Source organism: Pocillopora damicornis, chromosome 2 (assembly GCF_964200805.1).
Source record: "Pocillopora damicornis chromosome 2, jaPocDami1.2, whole genome shotgun sequence".
NCBI classification, from domain to species: domain Eukaryota; kingdom Metazoa; phylum Cnidaria; class Anthozoa; order Scleractinia; family Pocilloporidae; genus Pocillopora; species Pocillopora damicornis.
In genome coordinates, this window is record NC_142671.1 from 23,985,667 (window position 1) to 24,001,876 (window position 16,210).

The 16,210-nt window shown below is 37.6% G+C and overlaps 2 protein-coding genes and 1 long non-coding RNA gene across 15 annotated transcripts in view; 2 read left to right on the forward strand and 1 right to left on the reverse strand.

The window, feature by feature from the left end:
- The first annotated feature begins 189 nt into the window (after nucleotides 1–189).
- Nucleotides 190–5,658, forward strand: LOC149050405 (uncharacterized). 2 transcript variants are annotated; one of them, XM_089197755.1, is made up of 8 exons: nucleotides 190–236; nucleotides 695–786; nucleotides 1,091–1,205; nucleotides 1,434–1,760; nucleotides 2,512–2,688; nucleotides 2,958–3,128; nucleotides 3,429–3,508; nucleotides 4,103–5,658. In XM_089197755.1, the coding sequence occupies exons 3-8, from the start codon at nucleotides 1,097–1,099 to the stop codon at nucleotides 5,069–5,071; spliced, it is 1,833 nt and encodes a 610-aa protein (XP_089053881.1). In that variant the 5' UTR covers nucleotides 190–236; nucleotides 695–786; nucleotides 1,091–1,096; the 3' UTR covers nucleotides 5,072–5,658. The 2 variants fall into 2 exon arrangements, with proteins under 2 accessions (XP_089053881.1, XP_089053882.1); XM_089197756.1 differs by having other exon boundaries at nucleotides 1,437–1,760.
- A 45-nt stretch (nucleotides 5,659–5,703) lies between these two features.
- LOC149050406 (uncharacterized) lies at nucleotides 5,704–11,516 on the reverse strand. Its single transcript, XR_016184073.1, has 3 exons — nucleotides 11,393–11,516; nucleotides 11,225–11,292; nucleotides 5,704–10,835 (listed from the first exon to the last, which is right to left on the reverse strand). It is a non-coding gene; the product is annotated as an uncharacterized LOC149050406 (long non-coding RNA).
- A 121-nt stretch (nucleotides 11,517–11,637) lies between these two features.
- The window catches only part of LOC113669353 (uncharacterized), a 34,504-nt gene continuing 29,931 nt past the window's right edge, over nucleotides 11,638–16,210 (forward strand). For 5 of the 12 annotated variants that reach the window (XR_016184066.1, XR_016184067.1, XR_016184068.1 and 2 more), the window contains exon 1: nucleotides 11,639–12,121. Coding sequence is in view for 5 of the 12 variants with exons in the window: in XM_089197761.1 (XP_089053887.1) it covers nucleotides 12,039–12,121 (83 nt within the window). In the remaining 7 variants the exon portion in view is untranslated. The other 7 variants (XR_016184070.1, XR_016184069.1, XR_016184072.1 and 4 more) reach the window with 3 other exon arrangements.

Genomic DNA, 16,210 nt, shown 5'->3' on the forward strand with positions numbered 1-16,210 from the left:
TATAGGATTAGTAGAACAAAGAAATTTTTCTGATTTTCCATGGTAGTTTCATGATATAAATAAATTACAGGACATATCAATGGTGTTTCTATTCTTTTTTGATATTTAAATTGTGCAGGTTATCTGGGGTGGTAGATGGCAGAATGGTGCTTCTGCAACCACTGGAGAGGAAGTGGAGCAAATAAACAGCCATTTCTCTCGACTAGGCACCAGTACTAAGCATATGCTTCCTGAAGGTATCTTAAGTTATAAATGTAACTATTAACATCTAATTTGTAGGTTTTCTTGTCATTCAGCTTTAAGTATTACCATACTTACACCTTAAGCATCTACTGTTGTCAAGTTAAGAAAAAACAGGTTAGAAACATAGTAGCACATACACTGGTTACAGCTCTTAGTTGCCATTCTTTAAGTGTTGGGGGTACTGAGTAAGTCACGCCCAGCTTAATTGAAGGTTTGCTGTTTTTCCACTTTCATACCATAATTTTCAGTAGAAGGTTTTTTCTTTCAATGCCAAAATGTAGTCAAGTATATATATATATATATATATATATATATATATATATAAATTTTACATTTACGAATTGTATAGAATGGAAACTTCTGAATCAAGTCAAATAAATGTTTAATTTTTTTATTTTTCTCTCTTTTTTATTTGTTGACCTCTTTTTTTTTTTTCTTTTGTCATACACAGGACGAGAAGAATTGCTCACAGAGCATGCCCTGCAGTGGAATCGTAAAAAGGTTGAAAGATTGCCTCAGTCTCTGGCAAAGTGATACACAAAGGTATAGGTATCATTATTTTAGCAGTAAGAAGCTTGTGTGGAATTCGCTTTAAGCCCAGTTGAAGTATGACAGTTTAACCTTTTTTTTACGTTATAGAGAAATCTGTTACTCTCAGAGATATTTCCCTTTGTGGTTTCAGTTGTATTTTTTATAGATCATAGTTATTCAAGACATGCATGTAACTTGTTTGTTAACACGTTGGCAGTGCATTGAGGGTAAACCAGTGTACTGTTCATTTTGCTAAGCATTTTAAGAAAATGTTGTATACCCCTCATGCACTTAGTGTCAAGTCTTGCCTCCACAGGTGAAGATGCAGCTATCCACCATAGAAAGTGAACTTTCAGGGATCCTCAAGGAGCTTCATGTTTCAGCTGATGTGCTGTCTTCCTGGAAGGAAGAGATCTATCGTGCTGCCCAGAGTAAGATTTTTGTTGGTACTTAGCCATCACTCCTGCCAAGTTAATAATGGTATTACTGAATATTTTCCACATTATTATGGAGATCTAAAGAAGTCTTTTTTTTTTTTAATGTATCACTTTGCTATTAACATGAACTGGTATTCTATTATTCTACATCATTGCTATTCTTGGAGAATTTATTATTGCTATATCGACACATACTTACCTTCTTTTAATACTCTGTTTCAGAAGAGCAGAGTTCTCAGTCCTCCATAAAAGTAATTATTTCACCACAAGAAAAAGAGTTTTTGATAAAGACATCACAATCTCAAACCATGCCAACAAGGCTTAAGAACCTGTGTGAAGCTGCCAAGGAGTTGTATGGCCAGCAGTATGACCGAGTAGTTGCAGGATCTACTGCTGGTCATGAAAACGTGGCATGCACAAATGCTGGAGAAGTAGTTAGTGATGGAGAAGAGATTTTGGTGGAAAAAGTCTCTACCCATTTAAGAAATCGGATGGAACGTCACCACTTCTCAATTGCTCAGATGGTGTACAACATGGCAAGGCTGGGAGGTTAGTTCTGACTAGATATATACAGTAGAGACCACGCTACTCAGACACTCATTTCCCGGGGGAGAGGAAGAACAATTTTTGTTAGCGGGGGTTTGAGTTAGCAGGGCAGATACTCTTCAAAGACAGTAAAGACCTTGGTTAAATAAGTTTTCAACAGTTTTTTTTTAACCTTCAGGCTAATTGGTGAATTCCTGTTATCATAAAGATTAAAGATACCAACCACTCAAGCAACTGACTCTGAGTTGACTCTTACTGAGTTCTAGTTACCAGGGTTAATTAATTTGGATGACATTTGAGGCAATGGAAGACAAAACTAGTTCGAGTTTGCAGGGAGTTCAAGATAGCAGATAGTAAATAACTGACAAAAATAGGGTCAAAACTATGGAGAATTAAAATTTGTTCAAGTGAATGGGGAATTCACGTTAACTAAGTCCGAGAAAGCGGGTTTCTACTGTTATTTTACCCAAATTAGTGTCAATGAGGTTTATTACCTTTATCATTATCGAATAAGTAATCCTACGCAGTTTACTTGGCAATGACATCTAGACAATGTCCAAACGTTGCTTATTACGGTAGCTGATTTTAGTGTTAAATTATTATTATTATTATTATTATTATTATTATTTTTATACCTTGTTACAGTTTGCACGAGAAATAAGAGACTAGAACAGAAAAATCTGGCTATTCTTTGTTACCCCCCCTACAGTCATTTATTTTATAGCCGTACCTACTAGACTTTTTTGTATATTAGATTCCAGTAAGCAGAGGACAAGGATTCGGCGAAAAGTTTCCATTGAGAAGGAATTGTTGCAGAAGGTTGTCACAAAGTATAATCAACTGGTTGGGGAAAGTGCCAAGGTTTCCCTAGAAAGCATTGAGAATGGAGTCTTCCCGTGGCATGTAACTGTTAGCTCAGTGGATGACCGTGGTAAGAACAACTGCTAGTCCCGCATTTTTCTTTAGTGATTATGTAATTGCCTCACGGTTTTAAGCTATTGCTGATCAATGCTTATTTATCAGTTGCATTATTTGACAACTGCAAGATATACTAGTAGCCCGTCTTTCCATGTTAACAAGTTTTCCTACAGTTTTCTGAAACGCTGTTTTCGATTCTGTTTGGATTTGTAGCTTTCATCCGGAGTAGTTTTATTTGTTTGTTGTTTTGCTGTTAAAACCATCTTTATTTGTACAATGTAGTTCCTCGGAGTACAAAGAGAGCGGCAGTGGAAAAGCAAATGGAAATCGATAGGTTCAAAGAGGAGCTTCCGCTGATAAAGAGAGAGATGAACTCCTTCATTTCGTTCTACAAGGATCGAATCATTCCTGAAATTGATAAGAAGAAAAAGGAGTTACAAATTTCTTTAAATGGTAACAGTGTATACTATGCCATGTCCCATTTCCATAGCAAAGAAATTTAACACTCCAACTTCTTTTTGCTTATTTAACACCTTAACTCTTAATCTTGAAGTGGTTTTTCCCGTAAGGTTTGGTTAAACTTGCCGAGATAGCTTTGGCGAGTAGTAAGACCTATTACACCTCCCTACTACTTTAACGATGATCAAAATTTAAAGTTAAACAATTTTCCTCTTTTGCATCATTAAAATTTTTTCCAACCTAATTTTTGGCGTGGAGATTATTCATTTGGAGATTGACTCATTTTATTGTTAGATGCCGTGGATACAGGTTCTCAAGTGTGTCAATTAGATGAGGATTGCACTACTGCAAGTGAAAACAACTTTGTGGAAAGAGTAAGATGCGATAAGGCGTATGCTTTATACTTTAGATGCTGGATCTGTCGTACTTTGTTTCTTGGTGCTGTTAAGTTTTTCAATATCATTGGTGATGTAGCTGTCCATGGCTGCCGTTATGAATAAATCGAAGTGTTGGAAACACCTTGGAAAATCGACTACCTCTAGTTACGACCACCACTGTTAATAGAAGCTCTCGTAAGCGTCTGCTACAACTTTTGGAAACCATCAACTGGTCTTTTTCCCTTTCAAGCTCTCAAAGGTTCTGAGTTGTATTGCTACTTGATCACATTACCTGTTATACAACTTTGCTTTATAAATCTTGTTGATGGGAATGTCCAATGTAAAATTAAAGATGATTTACAAACAAATAAGGAGTGTTACTCAAAGACCAAGGTGACCAAGCTTTCAAAAAGATCTCTCAAGCTCCCGAAATTTCTTGTTTCAGCGTGTAGTCGCTTACAAGAGCTTTGACTGTAGGGTGCATTCACGCACGCACGCACACACACACATACCTATCATTGGAATTTAAGCTACGCCATGCTTATTAGGTTACACAAGCCGAAACAGCGCTCTTTTGTTTCTTTTATTTAGGTGTCAGACTGTGCCGCTCTTTCTATAAGTGGAAAGGTGACCAAGGGAAAGATTTCTTTGTTGGAAGAGGGGAAGGAGTTCTGCTTGAAGCAGATTGCAGCTGGCTTGAATGCTTTTTCGTCAGTGTTATCAAATGAGTTGCCGTCATTTAAAGAGCTGGCTGTCAATTCCGAGGACGATGGTTCTGAGCAGGAGGAAGAGGATGATGTTGAAGATGTATCGGAAGGCGAAGAGGATGAAGGGGACGAAGACGACCTAGGTGATCTACAGGAAGAACAAGTAGCGGGTGCCATTCGAGCTGATGATGAACTGACAGAGTTCACTGATGAACTGCAGCCGTTTCCTCCTTTGCGTTCTGAGTTGATAGGTGAAAACATATATGTTTGGCGTTTCCCTCAGGACATCAGTCAGAGCACGTTTAACAAACGTAATGGAAGTAATGCATGCAGTTTTATTTCTATTCTTCTCGCATGCCTTTTTAAAAGGAAAAATATGCAGATTCCAGGGGAAGGATTTCTGCCTAGTAATGTACTCCGAATATTGTGCGGCTGTATTGAGATAGGAAATCGAATGTATGACAATTGTCGGGATAGCCTTCCCAGCAGATATCTGTCTGTTCAAGAAGCTGCTACTCTCGTATCCTTCTCCAATGTGCATGTGTCTGTAGCAGAGCCCTTACCAGTAAGATTGGAAGATGTTCACGAGTTGTCCACCTTGTGTGGGCAGTTACGTAAATTGACCGACGATAAAACCTACTTTTTAAATATTGTAATTAACGAGAAGACCTCTTTGTTTGTGCTTACTCCACCGAATATCATGTATATTGACACACATCTTCACGGATCCAGTGGTGCTGTCATAGTAAAAGGCTCCACATTGAATTTAAGTGACTTCTGTAAGTTTGTGTGGGCTTTGGAAGAACATGACCAAAGTACTTTTGGGAACCTTAGCGCTTTGACGTTTCCTTAAAGGGGAAGTATCATGAGCTGCCCATCTGAAAACTTGTTGGTGGAATTCGGTCACTACTAGAAAACTAATTATTGTTTCTCTAAATTTCACGCTTGTAGAATGTCTACAACTTCACTCTTGTAGAATGCTTACCTTCGTCAATGAATTTGACATTTAAAACTTCTCAGTACTGTGCTCTCCATCGGTTGAAGTGCAAATGTCTCTATTTCCAAAGGCATTTGTCTTAACCAAGATTGGACTAGTCTTCTTCAATTTTAAGTGTCGGGGCGACTTTGCAGCTCTCGCTACTTCACCTTGAAAGCAAATTGAACATAAGTAAGGCGTTGAGAATATGTTCAGGTTGCTGCCCGCTAACAGCAGATCGACGATTTTTTGATGGCAATAGTGCCCTGCATACCCACGTCGCCAAGCACACGGGAAGGTCTCCACGCATAGGTCGCTCTCTCGTAAACCCCCTAGGCATACACGCATCTTGTAAATATCGTTGCACGTAGTTTTGCTCTTTGGGCGCTGGTCAACAGGACTTCAGCACAAGTCCCACATGTAAACAAAGCTTCTTTATTGAAAAATATACAGTGAACGGTTAATAATGCCTTGTCATTACTTTTGTTAATACCATTAAATATTAATTATAAGTTTATTATATACCTTTCTTAATCGGTTTTATTCCTTTTTTGGCACGTATTAAAACCTGTTGTTGTCATTATCATGGTCTTGCTATGGCAATATCCATCATTTTTGCAGTTGGCGGCATCTACCGTTACATCGACATAAAGGCGTGGCCATGCCAATCAACGCAGCAAAATTAAAATTGGGTTAACATGTTAGTCATTTGACGTGGCAGGTTAAAAAGACCTTAAGGGTGCCCCCCTTGGTGTGGCTTAAGTAGATTGAGACCCAATTATTCCCTTGTTGAAAATAGGTTTTTGCTTTTTCTTCGCTGAAAAAGGGCAAATGAAATTAGAACTGGTCTGAGAAATTTTAACCCCTTGATTCCTGATAAACGTCTTCATTTTACATTTGCCTGGAGCACACAAAATAGTCAAAAAAATGGGTGTCTATTTGTCACATAGTCATTTTGATAATAACGAAAGCGAAAAAAAAAAATTATAAAATCACATTAAGCTTGTAATAGCAATATTTCCGACCTGGAGAGATAAACATCAATGTACGAATACCACTTGCACTGTTGTGTTAAAAGCTTCTCAATAGGCAATTCCCTATATGACAAGCGCCTGCAGGGGATTATGGTAGTTGCATTTATCGCTTCTAAGTCTTGGACTTCTTTTTATTTTCTTATTTCTTTTTCTTATTTTTTTTTACCATGATTCCCTGCAGGCACGTCTTAGAGGGAATTCCCTATTCCCTTCATTTGCTGTAATGTGCTTTGTATCATGATATTGGATGCGGTGTGGGCAATATAAGGACCTATTCCTTTCTTTCCGTCATTTGCCGTACAGTGCTTGCAATTTGGGTCCGTTTTGGACAATATTACAGCGTATTTACATCGAGCTACGTTCGGATAGTAAATTCTCTGATGTGCGAATACGTCCTCACTTTCGTACATTTGCCGTAGAGTGCCTGCATATTGGGTGCGTTTTGGGCAATATTGGACCCTATTTACATAGATGTACGTTGGGGTTGTAATTTCTCTGTTGGGCAAATGGGTCATCACTTCCGTACATTTGCCGTAAAGTGCTTGTAAATTGGTTGCGTTTTTGGGCAATATTAGATCCTATTCACATAGACCTATACGTTCTACTCCCTCTTCCACTGTTCTGCGGAAAGGTCCTTGCCGTAATTTGCCTTAATGTGCTTGCATATTGGGTGCGTTTAGGGCAATATTAAACCCTATTCACATAGATGTACGTTTTAATCCCTCTTCCACTGTTCCGCAAAAAGGTCCTTTCTTTCCGTAATTTGCCTTAATGTGCTTGCATATTGGGTGCATTAAGGGGAATATTAAACCCAATTCACATAGATCTACGTTCTAATTCCACTTTCACTGTTGTTCGAAAAGGTTCCGTTTTTCGTACATTTGCTGTAAAGTGCTTGAATATTGAGTGCGTTATGTACAATATTAGACCCTATTCACGCACTACGTTCGGATCGTAATTTCTCTGTTGTGCGAATGGGTCTTGTCCTTCAAACATTTGCCGTAAAGTGCTTGCATATTGGCTGCGTCTCGGGCAATATTAGACCCTGTTCACATAGATCTACCTTCGGATCGCAATTTCTCTGTTGTGCGAAAGGTGCTCACTTTCTTCCATTTGCCGTAAAGTGCTTTCAAATTGGTTGCGTTTTGGGCAATATTACACCCTATTCACATAGATCTACGTTCCAATCTCTCTTCTAATGTTCTGTCAAAAGGTCCTTTCTTGCCGTAATTTGCCGCAATGTGCTTTCATTTGGGGTTATTTTTGGGCAATATTAAACCCTATTCGCATAAATCGACGTTCTCATCCCACTTTCACTGATCTGCGAAAAGGTCCTACCATTTGTGCATTTGCCGTAAAGTGCTTGCAAATTGGTTGCGTTTGGACAATATTAGATCCTATTCACATAGATCTACGTTCTAATGTCTCTTCCACTGTTCTGCGAAAAGGTCATTCTTGCCGTTATTTGCTTGCATAGATCTATGTGCTTGCATGTTGGGTGTGTTTAATTTAGGGCAATATTGAACCCTATTCACATAGATCTACGTTATAATTCCACTTTCACTGTTGTTCGAAAAGGTCACGCCTCTCGTACATTTGCCGTAAAGTGCTTGAATATTGGGTGCGTTTTGTACAATATTAGACCATTTTCACATAGATCATGTTCGGATCGTAATTTTCTCTGATGTGCGAATTTGTCTTCACCTTCGTACATTTACCGTAAATTGCCTGCATACTCACTGGTTGCGTCTTGGGCAATGTTAGACCCTATTCAGATAGACCTACGTTCGAATCGCACCAATTCACTGTCATTTGCCTTACTGTGCTTGCATATTGGGTGCGTTTTGGCCAATATAAAACCCTATTCACATAGATTTACGTTCTATTCCCAGAAAAGGTCCTTCCTTACTTTCCTTTTGTGCATTTGCCGTAAAGTGCTTGCATATGAGATGCTTTTTGGACAATATTATTAGACCCTACTCACATAGATCTACGGTGGGATCGCAGTTTCACCGGTTTGTGCGAATAGCTCCTCGCTTTCGTACATTTGCCTTGAAGCGCTTGTATATTGGTTGCGTTTTGAGCAATATTAAACCCTATTCACATAGATCTACGTTCGGAATGCGCTTTCTCTGTTGTGCGAAAAGGTCCCCACTTTCGTACATTTGCCGAAAAGTGCTTGCAGTTGGGTGTGTTTTGGAAACTATTCTGCGGAACGGTTCTTATACTTTCCGTCATTTGCCGTGATGCGCTTGCATATTGCTTGCGTTTTGGGCAATATTAAACCCTATTCACATAGATCTACAGTACCAAGCACCGAACATTCACTGCGTAGGTTGAGTTCACCTGGCGAACTTATGACTTCGGGTAAGGAAGGTAGACACAACGGATACCTGCACGATCGACAATTGCTGCCTGGTATATCACAAAGAACAATGTAAAGCCTTAGATCTCTGCTAGGTCCCTAGCAGAGCATTTACAAGGCAGCACTCTGCACTCTCAGAGGTAATTAGCCACTGATAATGACTGATGAAGTTATTATATCATTTTGCTTGCTTTATAACACTTTCTTCCTATTAAACTTAAAAGTTATGCTAATGAAATGATTTTTAATGTATAAATATACTACCAAGTACTTCTGAAAGCAGGAAAATAAAACTCAAAGTATATTTATGGTTTTTGTATATTATAAAACAAAATAATAGCATAACTAAGCTTAAAGGTAACTGAAGAGTAAAAACAGATTGGAAACATAGTAGCTGCTTCATTCTTTCTCACATTATTAATGGAAATTCAAGACATGACCCTTTTTTATTTGTAGATAAAGAAAATTGCTTGAGACTTATGGCTCTGTCAATTTCAATGAGCACCCCCCAGGAATTTGGGTTTTAGACGGGTTTTAGACAAGTTGTAGGTCCCCACCATAACGAGCTGTCTGGGGTGGGGCATTTGACAATTCACTCGTAAACAAAGAATTATACATCGTTACCTTTTTTAAAACACAAACCTGCTTTATTAATCATCAAAAAGATTAGCCCTAAATAAACAATGCAGATAACTTTTTAACCCATTGGAAAATAGACATGGCCCACCACCACCCACATAAATTCACATTCCACATGAAAGAAAATAAACACAAAAAAGCCATGGCACAGTACGGTACAACATTGATGATTTTCGGGGGCCCAAATAATTTAGATATTGTGGTTTGGTGGCTGCAAGAAAAGAGCCTAGAAGGTTTCATCAAAATCTTCGAAGGTAAGTTCATTTTAAATTCATATTATAAATATGTATGATATCATAGTTTTGTTTGTAAATATATGAGCTTTGAGTTTACAGTGCAAGCATATGGTCTTCATTTGGATCAATTTCAATATGCTTTATTCCAAAAAAAAGTTGAGTGCACGAATAACAGTCATAATCAAACTATAACAATAGCCTTCCCAAAGGATATGGAGGAAAAAGATAAACGACAACCTCCCTACCGACTTTTTTTGAGTACCCCAAAATAACACACAAATTCTGTACTGGCTTAAACTCTTTGGGCTTTAGTTCGAATGAAGTATGTTGTGCACCAGTCATTTGAAACCCCTGCAACCCACCACCCCCCTCAGGCATGAGCAAGACATTCACTTTTGATGCAAGTGAAAGCAAGTGAAGCCAGAGTACCGACCGTGAAGTCCCTGGTCCATGGGAGAAAAATTGAATGGTGAACTCCCCCACCCACATATGTTCAAAACACATGGTACTCCCTTGTAAAAGGAAACTTGTTATAGTCAAGCGTATTATAAACAAGGGATCAAATGAACATGCTGATTTCAGTGCAGCTAGCAATATACTTGTAAAGGCCCCACAATAGACAAGGAACAAGACCACTATTTGAAAAAGATAAGACATGAATCCAGACGGCCCCAAAAAAATTGCATATTAACTTTCAGCTTAATCATAATATCAAATAGGTCATAGACAATCAAGTCTTCTGAGATAAGAGATGTAATGAGTCAATCATAATTATGAATGCAATATCATTGAAATCTGCCTACCTTTCATGAACCGACTTTGAAAATTTCTCTTGTTATAATAGCCTTCATCGATACATTTCAAAAAGAAACTTTGCAAAGCATTATAATTTGCCGTATTTCATCATCATCATAATCATAATCATTTATTAGCCATTATTTAAATAAAAGTACAATGATAACAGTTGTATGTAGGTGAGGAGACCTCTAAGAAACCACCAGGCTTATAGGGGAGGCCACCTCGGTTAGCGAAATGTCGTTTCAATAATCGCAGAATGATCTGATAAGTCGAGTGAGTCAATATAATTGGCATTCCCCGCCTAACAGGGGACCAAAATGGAGTGAATGCAATCTGAAGGGAAGGTCTCCCTTTACCCCGCTCATGCCCAAGGAGGGGGGACAGGGAGCTTCAAATGACTGGTGCATTATTTGGTGAACAAACAAATCCGTTTAATCTGTAGTATAAGTTAAAATAACTTACAATGTATTGCAATTGAGGTATGATTTCAGCTTATACATCTATGTAAACTTTCCCGATCTAAGGTACGGGTGACCAAATCTCCCGGACATGTATAAAGCAGGCTGTGCCTGTGTATGAAGAAAGAATTAAATGTTTTACCTACCATTGACCTACGAATTTCGAAACTTATTTTCGCCGCTCTTTGAACATCTTTGGACGATATTCAATGCTTTTTTGTGGCTTTTTTGTTGTAGAATCAACGGACCTCTACTTTTCTTAATCCAATAACTTATATTTGGAATCGAAAAGACAGAGATCTCCCGGGTTTTAACGATTTTAGGTTCGTCAGGTTGGCATCTATGCTTAACTGCCTTAAGCTTAACAAAGAACAAGATCAAGGCATACAAGAATGAAGCGGCAAATTATAGGCCACATAAGGAAAAATACAAGCTTTCGAAAATGGAAATAAAAATAATAGGATCAGTCAAGCATCTACAGACTGTTCGAAAATACTAACCTTGCCTATCTTCCTTTTTTTGTGGCTACCACTTCGAGAGTCCTCTCTCTCAACGTCCACATTTACGCCTGTACAAGTGCATAAGACACATAAGACACATCTAAGAAGACTGGAAAAGAAGGCCAAAACAAATTAAAGCAAAACTTGTTCGCATGAAAATGCAAATACCTTCTGAATATTCATCAGTTTCCATCCTGATTTCCATATTGGAAGCCGCCATTTTGGGAGAAAGGTGACCGATCATTTACCAGGTACCAGTGCTACACACGTCGTGTAGATTATATATATCTGATAATTTAGTGCATATTAGCAATTAGTGATATCAGATAATTTAGGTGAGGAGGACATGTTGCCCAATCAAACCCAATAGCCCTTGCTGATTTAAAATGATGAGAGGGGTTTGGGAACTACCTTTTTTTACCGGTGCGAATCTCGAACGTAGTTGCTGACATGCGGTTTTGTGAGGTCAGCATAAGTCACAACAGTAGTATAAGCAAACTGTACGCAGTATTCTTTTGATAAATCTCTAATTGATTGTGCAAAAGAAACGCTGGGAATCTTAACTCGAAGGATGGGCTATTTTTTATGAAAAATTCAGCATATTTCAAAACTGTTAGAGGCTTGTTCACATGGAACGTGTACACCTCTTATCTTGAAAGTCTTGTGCTTCGGCTAACTGATGACTTAGAGAACATTTAAATTTAACATTTGATGCCGTAAGTGTTTTAGCTAGTGGTAGTAGGGCCGTAATGAAGTAGGGACGACCACGAGCGAACGAAGATCTCGAAGCGAAAATTATATCGAGTGAGATTAGATGCTTAGTTCCCTCCTGTTTACGGTGTTTGTGGCCGAAGGCGAAACTCGTGGAAAGTTCGGACACCTGGTGAGCCAAACGGGGTGAGTCATCTTATATTTCATAAACCTAAATTTTTATCTCCACAAATATTCAAATTCTTGCCATAACATAAGAGCTTATGAGCTGTTTTAACATTAGCACTCACACGCATGTGCATCTGTTGTCCGTGCCCGGGATTTAGGGAATTTTGAATTGGAGGTGAGAAGTCTTTCCAAAGGGAACACAAGTGTATTATGAGTGTAGGTTGAGGAGTTGAAAGGTATAGAGCTCACTTTGAGCCTGCAACATCCTTAAAGATGGACAAGGAACATGTTGTCATGATCTTAATAGTTATCACTGGCTCTGCACGAGAGCCATCTGCATTATGAAACGTGACAGTTTTGGTGTAAGGCCATACACTGCACCTTTTTTTTCATCACCATTTGAACAGGTTAATGTTAGTGAGTAGAAATCATGGTTGCTGATATTGCCTTTTACAAGAAAAGTAGGTTCGCAGTGCATATGTGTATCTAGTGTGAGATGAAATTGTATATCAACAGTAATTCTGCACCATAGGTCTACTTTGAAGGTATGCTGAGTGGATCTCAATGGTTGCAGAAGTGTACTAAAGTGCAATAGGTTTCAAAGAAGTTATTCAATAGCCTTTTAACAATTAGACATTGAATAATGAGTTTTTTTTATGTAAATAGACCTTTTAGCTACATGTATGTGGTCACATGATTTTGAAATGGTAAACAAGAATTCAAAATGGCTGCGAAAGTATGTGTTTCAGGTGACATCTAATAGGTGAAACTGCTTCTTCTCTGGCTGAAATTTTTCTATTCACAGATAAATCAGCATTCAAAGATTGTGGTAATATGGAAATCAGCATCTAAAGAAATGGAGTTTGTAATTGAGATTATAAACACCTCAGCTAGAAAAACAAACTTTTGATCTCACAACCTTTAAAGGTCACAAAAATTAGTTAAAATGGGCACAAAAGGGAAACAATTGTATCTCAAAAAGAACATTTATAATGATTGAGTTTAGATTGAAGCTATATTTTGTCGAATATGCATTCACTGTTCACTCTGGTTATGTAGGAGCTGGTCAAAGTTTTAAAATGACTAAATGACAAGCAGTCTGATATTTTTCTGAAAATTTGACAAATTGAGAGATCTTTTACCATCCAAACTATTATACTCTCAGAGGGATTTATAAATTTCATGTGAAACACTTGGTTAATGCTTTCTCAGAATGTTGACACTTTTGAGACTGGGTGAGGTCCACTGATGGTCCTTGTTCTGAATCAACTATGTGACCAGCAATCTCAAATTTTTCCACAAATTTACAGAAATTGAGAGAATCTATAAAATCCAAACTACTATATGTCAATGAGGACCTCCTAAGTGATCTTGAGGAGATTTATGATACATACAAATCACAACAGTGTAGATAAAATACTTAAACAATGCTATGATACAATTTATGAAATAATGAAGATAAGTTATATGAGTACCCTCATTAGTATCTATGGAGTTTGGATGTAAATATGTAAACACAGTTTTGATGCATGAAAGTAAGTACAAGTACAAATAACAAATATCAGATAAGGAGAAAGATTTGGCAAATTTTTATTTGGGGTTTAGCTATCTTTCCCCCCCCCCCCCCCCTCCACACAAAGCACCTTCTTGTGACCTAACCTTGTTGGGGAGCTCATGCAAAGACAGAAAAGGATGCACAAAAATCAACCATAGTGGCATTCATTTTTAATTTAAACTCCTCTTGAAGTTCTCTTCTCTAGGGATCTTACATTATAAGCATTTTGGCATTTTTCTGTCAAATTTACAAGGATTGAAAGCTGGAATTGTTTCGTTCATACAGTGCTGGCACTAGCCACAAATTTCAACCTAGCTATGATTTTTTATATCCTGAATTTTTATTAATTTATGTCTGGTCATATGCACAATTTGATTTGCTCACAGGAAGTGCTGTCATCAAAAGCATGTATTGAGAAAATCTATATCAGTCAAGAAGTAAATTAACAAGTTTGAAAACATTTTCCTTCAATGGTCATGTATTGGAGATAAATGTTTACAAAAGCAATAAAGAACTTTTTCCACATTCATATATTCTCATCCAAGCACTAGGGGGGCTGGGAGGATTCTTGAAAGTAATACAAATCCCTGACTGTCTCTCTGGTTTGCATTACTTTTGCACTTTCTCTCAACTCCCTTTGAGCTAAGATGAGGGTATGTACAGAAAGGTTTTCTATTGCCTCATTATGGCACTTCAGCTTCCAAGTGAATCACACCAGTGGTACACTTTGAAATTAATTTCAGGTCAAAGTGATCTCATACTAGTTTTACCAGTACGTGAAAAAAGTACATTCTTTTGATTGGCTAAAAACAAGTTCAAGTTTGCACACAAGTGCAAAGTTGTAACTAGTGCAAATTACAAATATTGGGCACATTGTCAAAATTTTGTGTCTGTCTTAACTTTCTGTGATGTTTTTTTCCTGTAAATTATAACAGCGCAAAGTGCTTTTACTGTTTCCACAAAACCAAAATTTTTTGACAAATTTGACACTTTTTTGACACTTTAAGGGCAAAGTAAGACCATTTGAAATCACTGCATGCAAACTAGACACCTTGTTTTAAATAAAGTAGGAAGAATTCTGAGTTGTTCATTGCAGCCAGAAATGAATATTCAGGAAATATGTCAGTGAAAAAGAATCAATTACATGTAATCCAAATGAAGCCATTACATTTTAGGTATTTAAATTCTGAATGCTAAAAATATGTTATATATCTGCATTAAACATACAGTGGCATGAAAACACAAACAGTGGCTTATATATATTAAAGTTCACATGGCAACCAGGTGGACAATCAGACATGGTTTGATGCTACTCTGGATTAAAGATTTGATGAATGTAACCTAAGAAGTTACAATTCATAGATCCAACATTTTGGCATTACCACCATGCAGCACCTTTGTTTGGAAGCTTCGCATTTTAACTCTGCCCACGCTCCTTTGAATCATGATGATGGCAGCTTACTTCCTGATGCCTATTTACACCTCATCGGAAAAAAGGCAGCAAATTAGTAATTGTATAAAAGGACCTCTTGTTGCAGTGTTTAGATCACCCCTGATGAAGGCTATGATGGGTCTATGAATTGTAACTTCTTTGGTTACATTCACTTAGTTTTTAAACCAGAGTAGCATCAAAACATGTCTGGGTGGCCTATATGTTATAATGGGAGAGCAAAACCTTCTCTTGAGCATGAATGGTAATTGGATTTGAACCACCAAGGCTTACTATTACAAGAGAGGTTAAGACCAGCCATACATTTGTAAGAAGAGTTGTAAGAAGTTTCAATGTAGCAAATTTGTTGATTTGTATACCACAAGCTTATTTTGCTGAGCCTAAAACTGAAACAGATGTTCTTAACTACATTGAAGTTTATATAAATTGAAAATTATATATAATGATTTGCTCGCAATATTGATGACTTAGAGTAGATTTCAGAAAGAAACTGATCAACCGCTTGAAGCAGGAAAGCCAGGTGCATTAGATAGGCAAAATGAATATCTTCAAAAGGTATTGAGATATCCAGCCAGCAAGCTTCATTTCTTTGATGAATCAAGTGTCGTCAAAACAACAGGGAAATCACAAATTGTTGGGGTTGATTACTTCAATATCCTTCAATGTTGATCAACTGGGTTAGATCATTTAATTTTGTTGGTGATGCCTTACAGGAAGAATGGGCAAATGGAAGTGCTTCCCTAATGGGACACAACACTGTAGTGGGGAGAAACTGATGGATGTGGTGATTGATAATTTTGGATTTCACCCTGCCTGTCACATTGAGCCATTGTTGCAAGATATGCTCAAAAGATGTAGAATTGAGTTGATCTACCAACCACCATACTCACCACATCTAAATACATGTATGTACTGTTTTTAATCAGATCAACAATTTCTTTAACAGCACCAGTTGTTAGCAATAAATGAAATGGAAGTAGAAATTGGCGAGTTGATTTGCAGTATCACGGCAGAAAACTTAGCAGAGTACATATCACAAGAAGTGTGGCTATCTAGTGTAAAACTAAACAATAAGTAGAAATGAAAAGACAGGGAAGGAGGG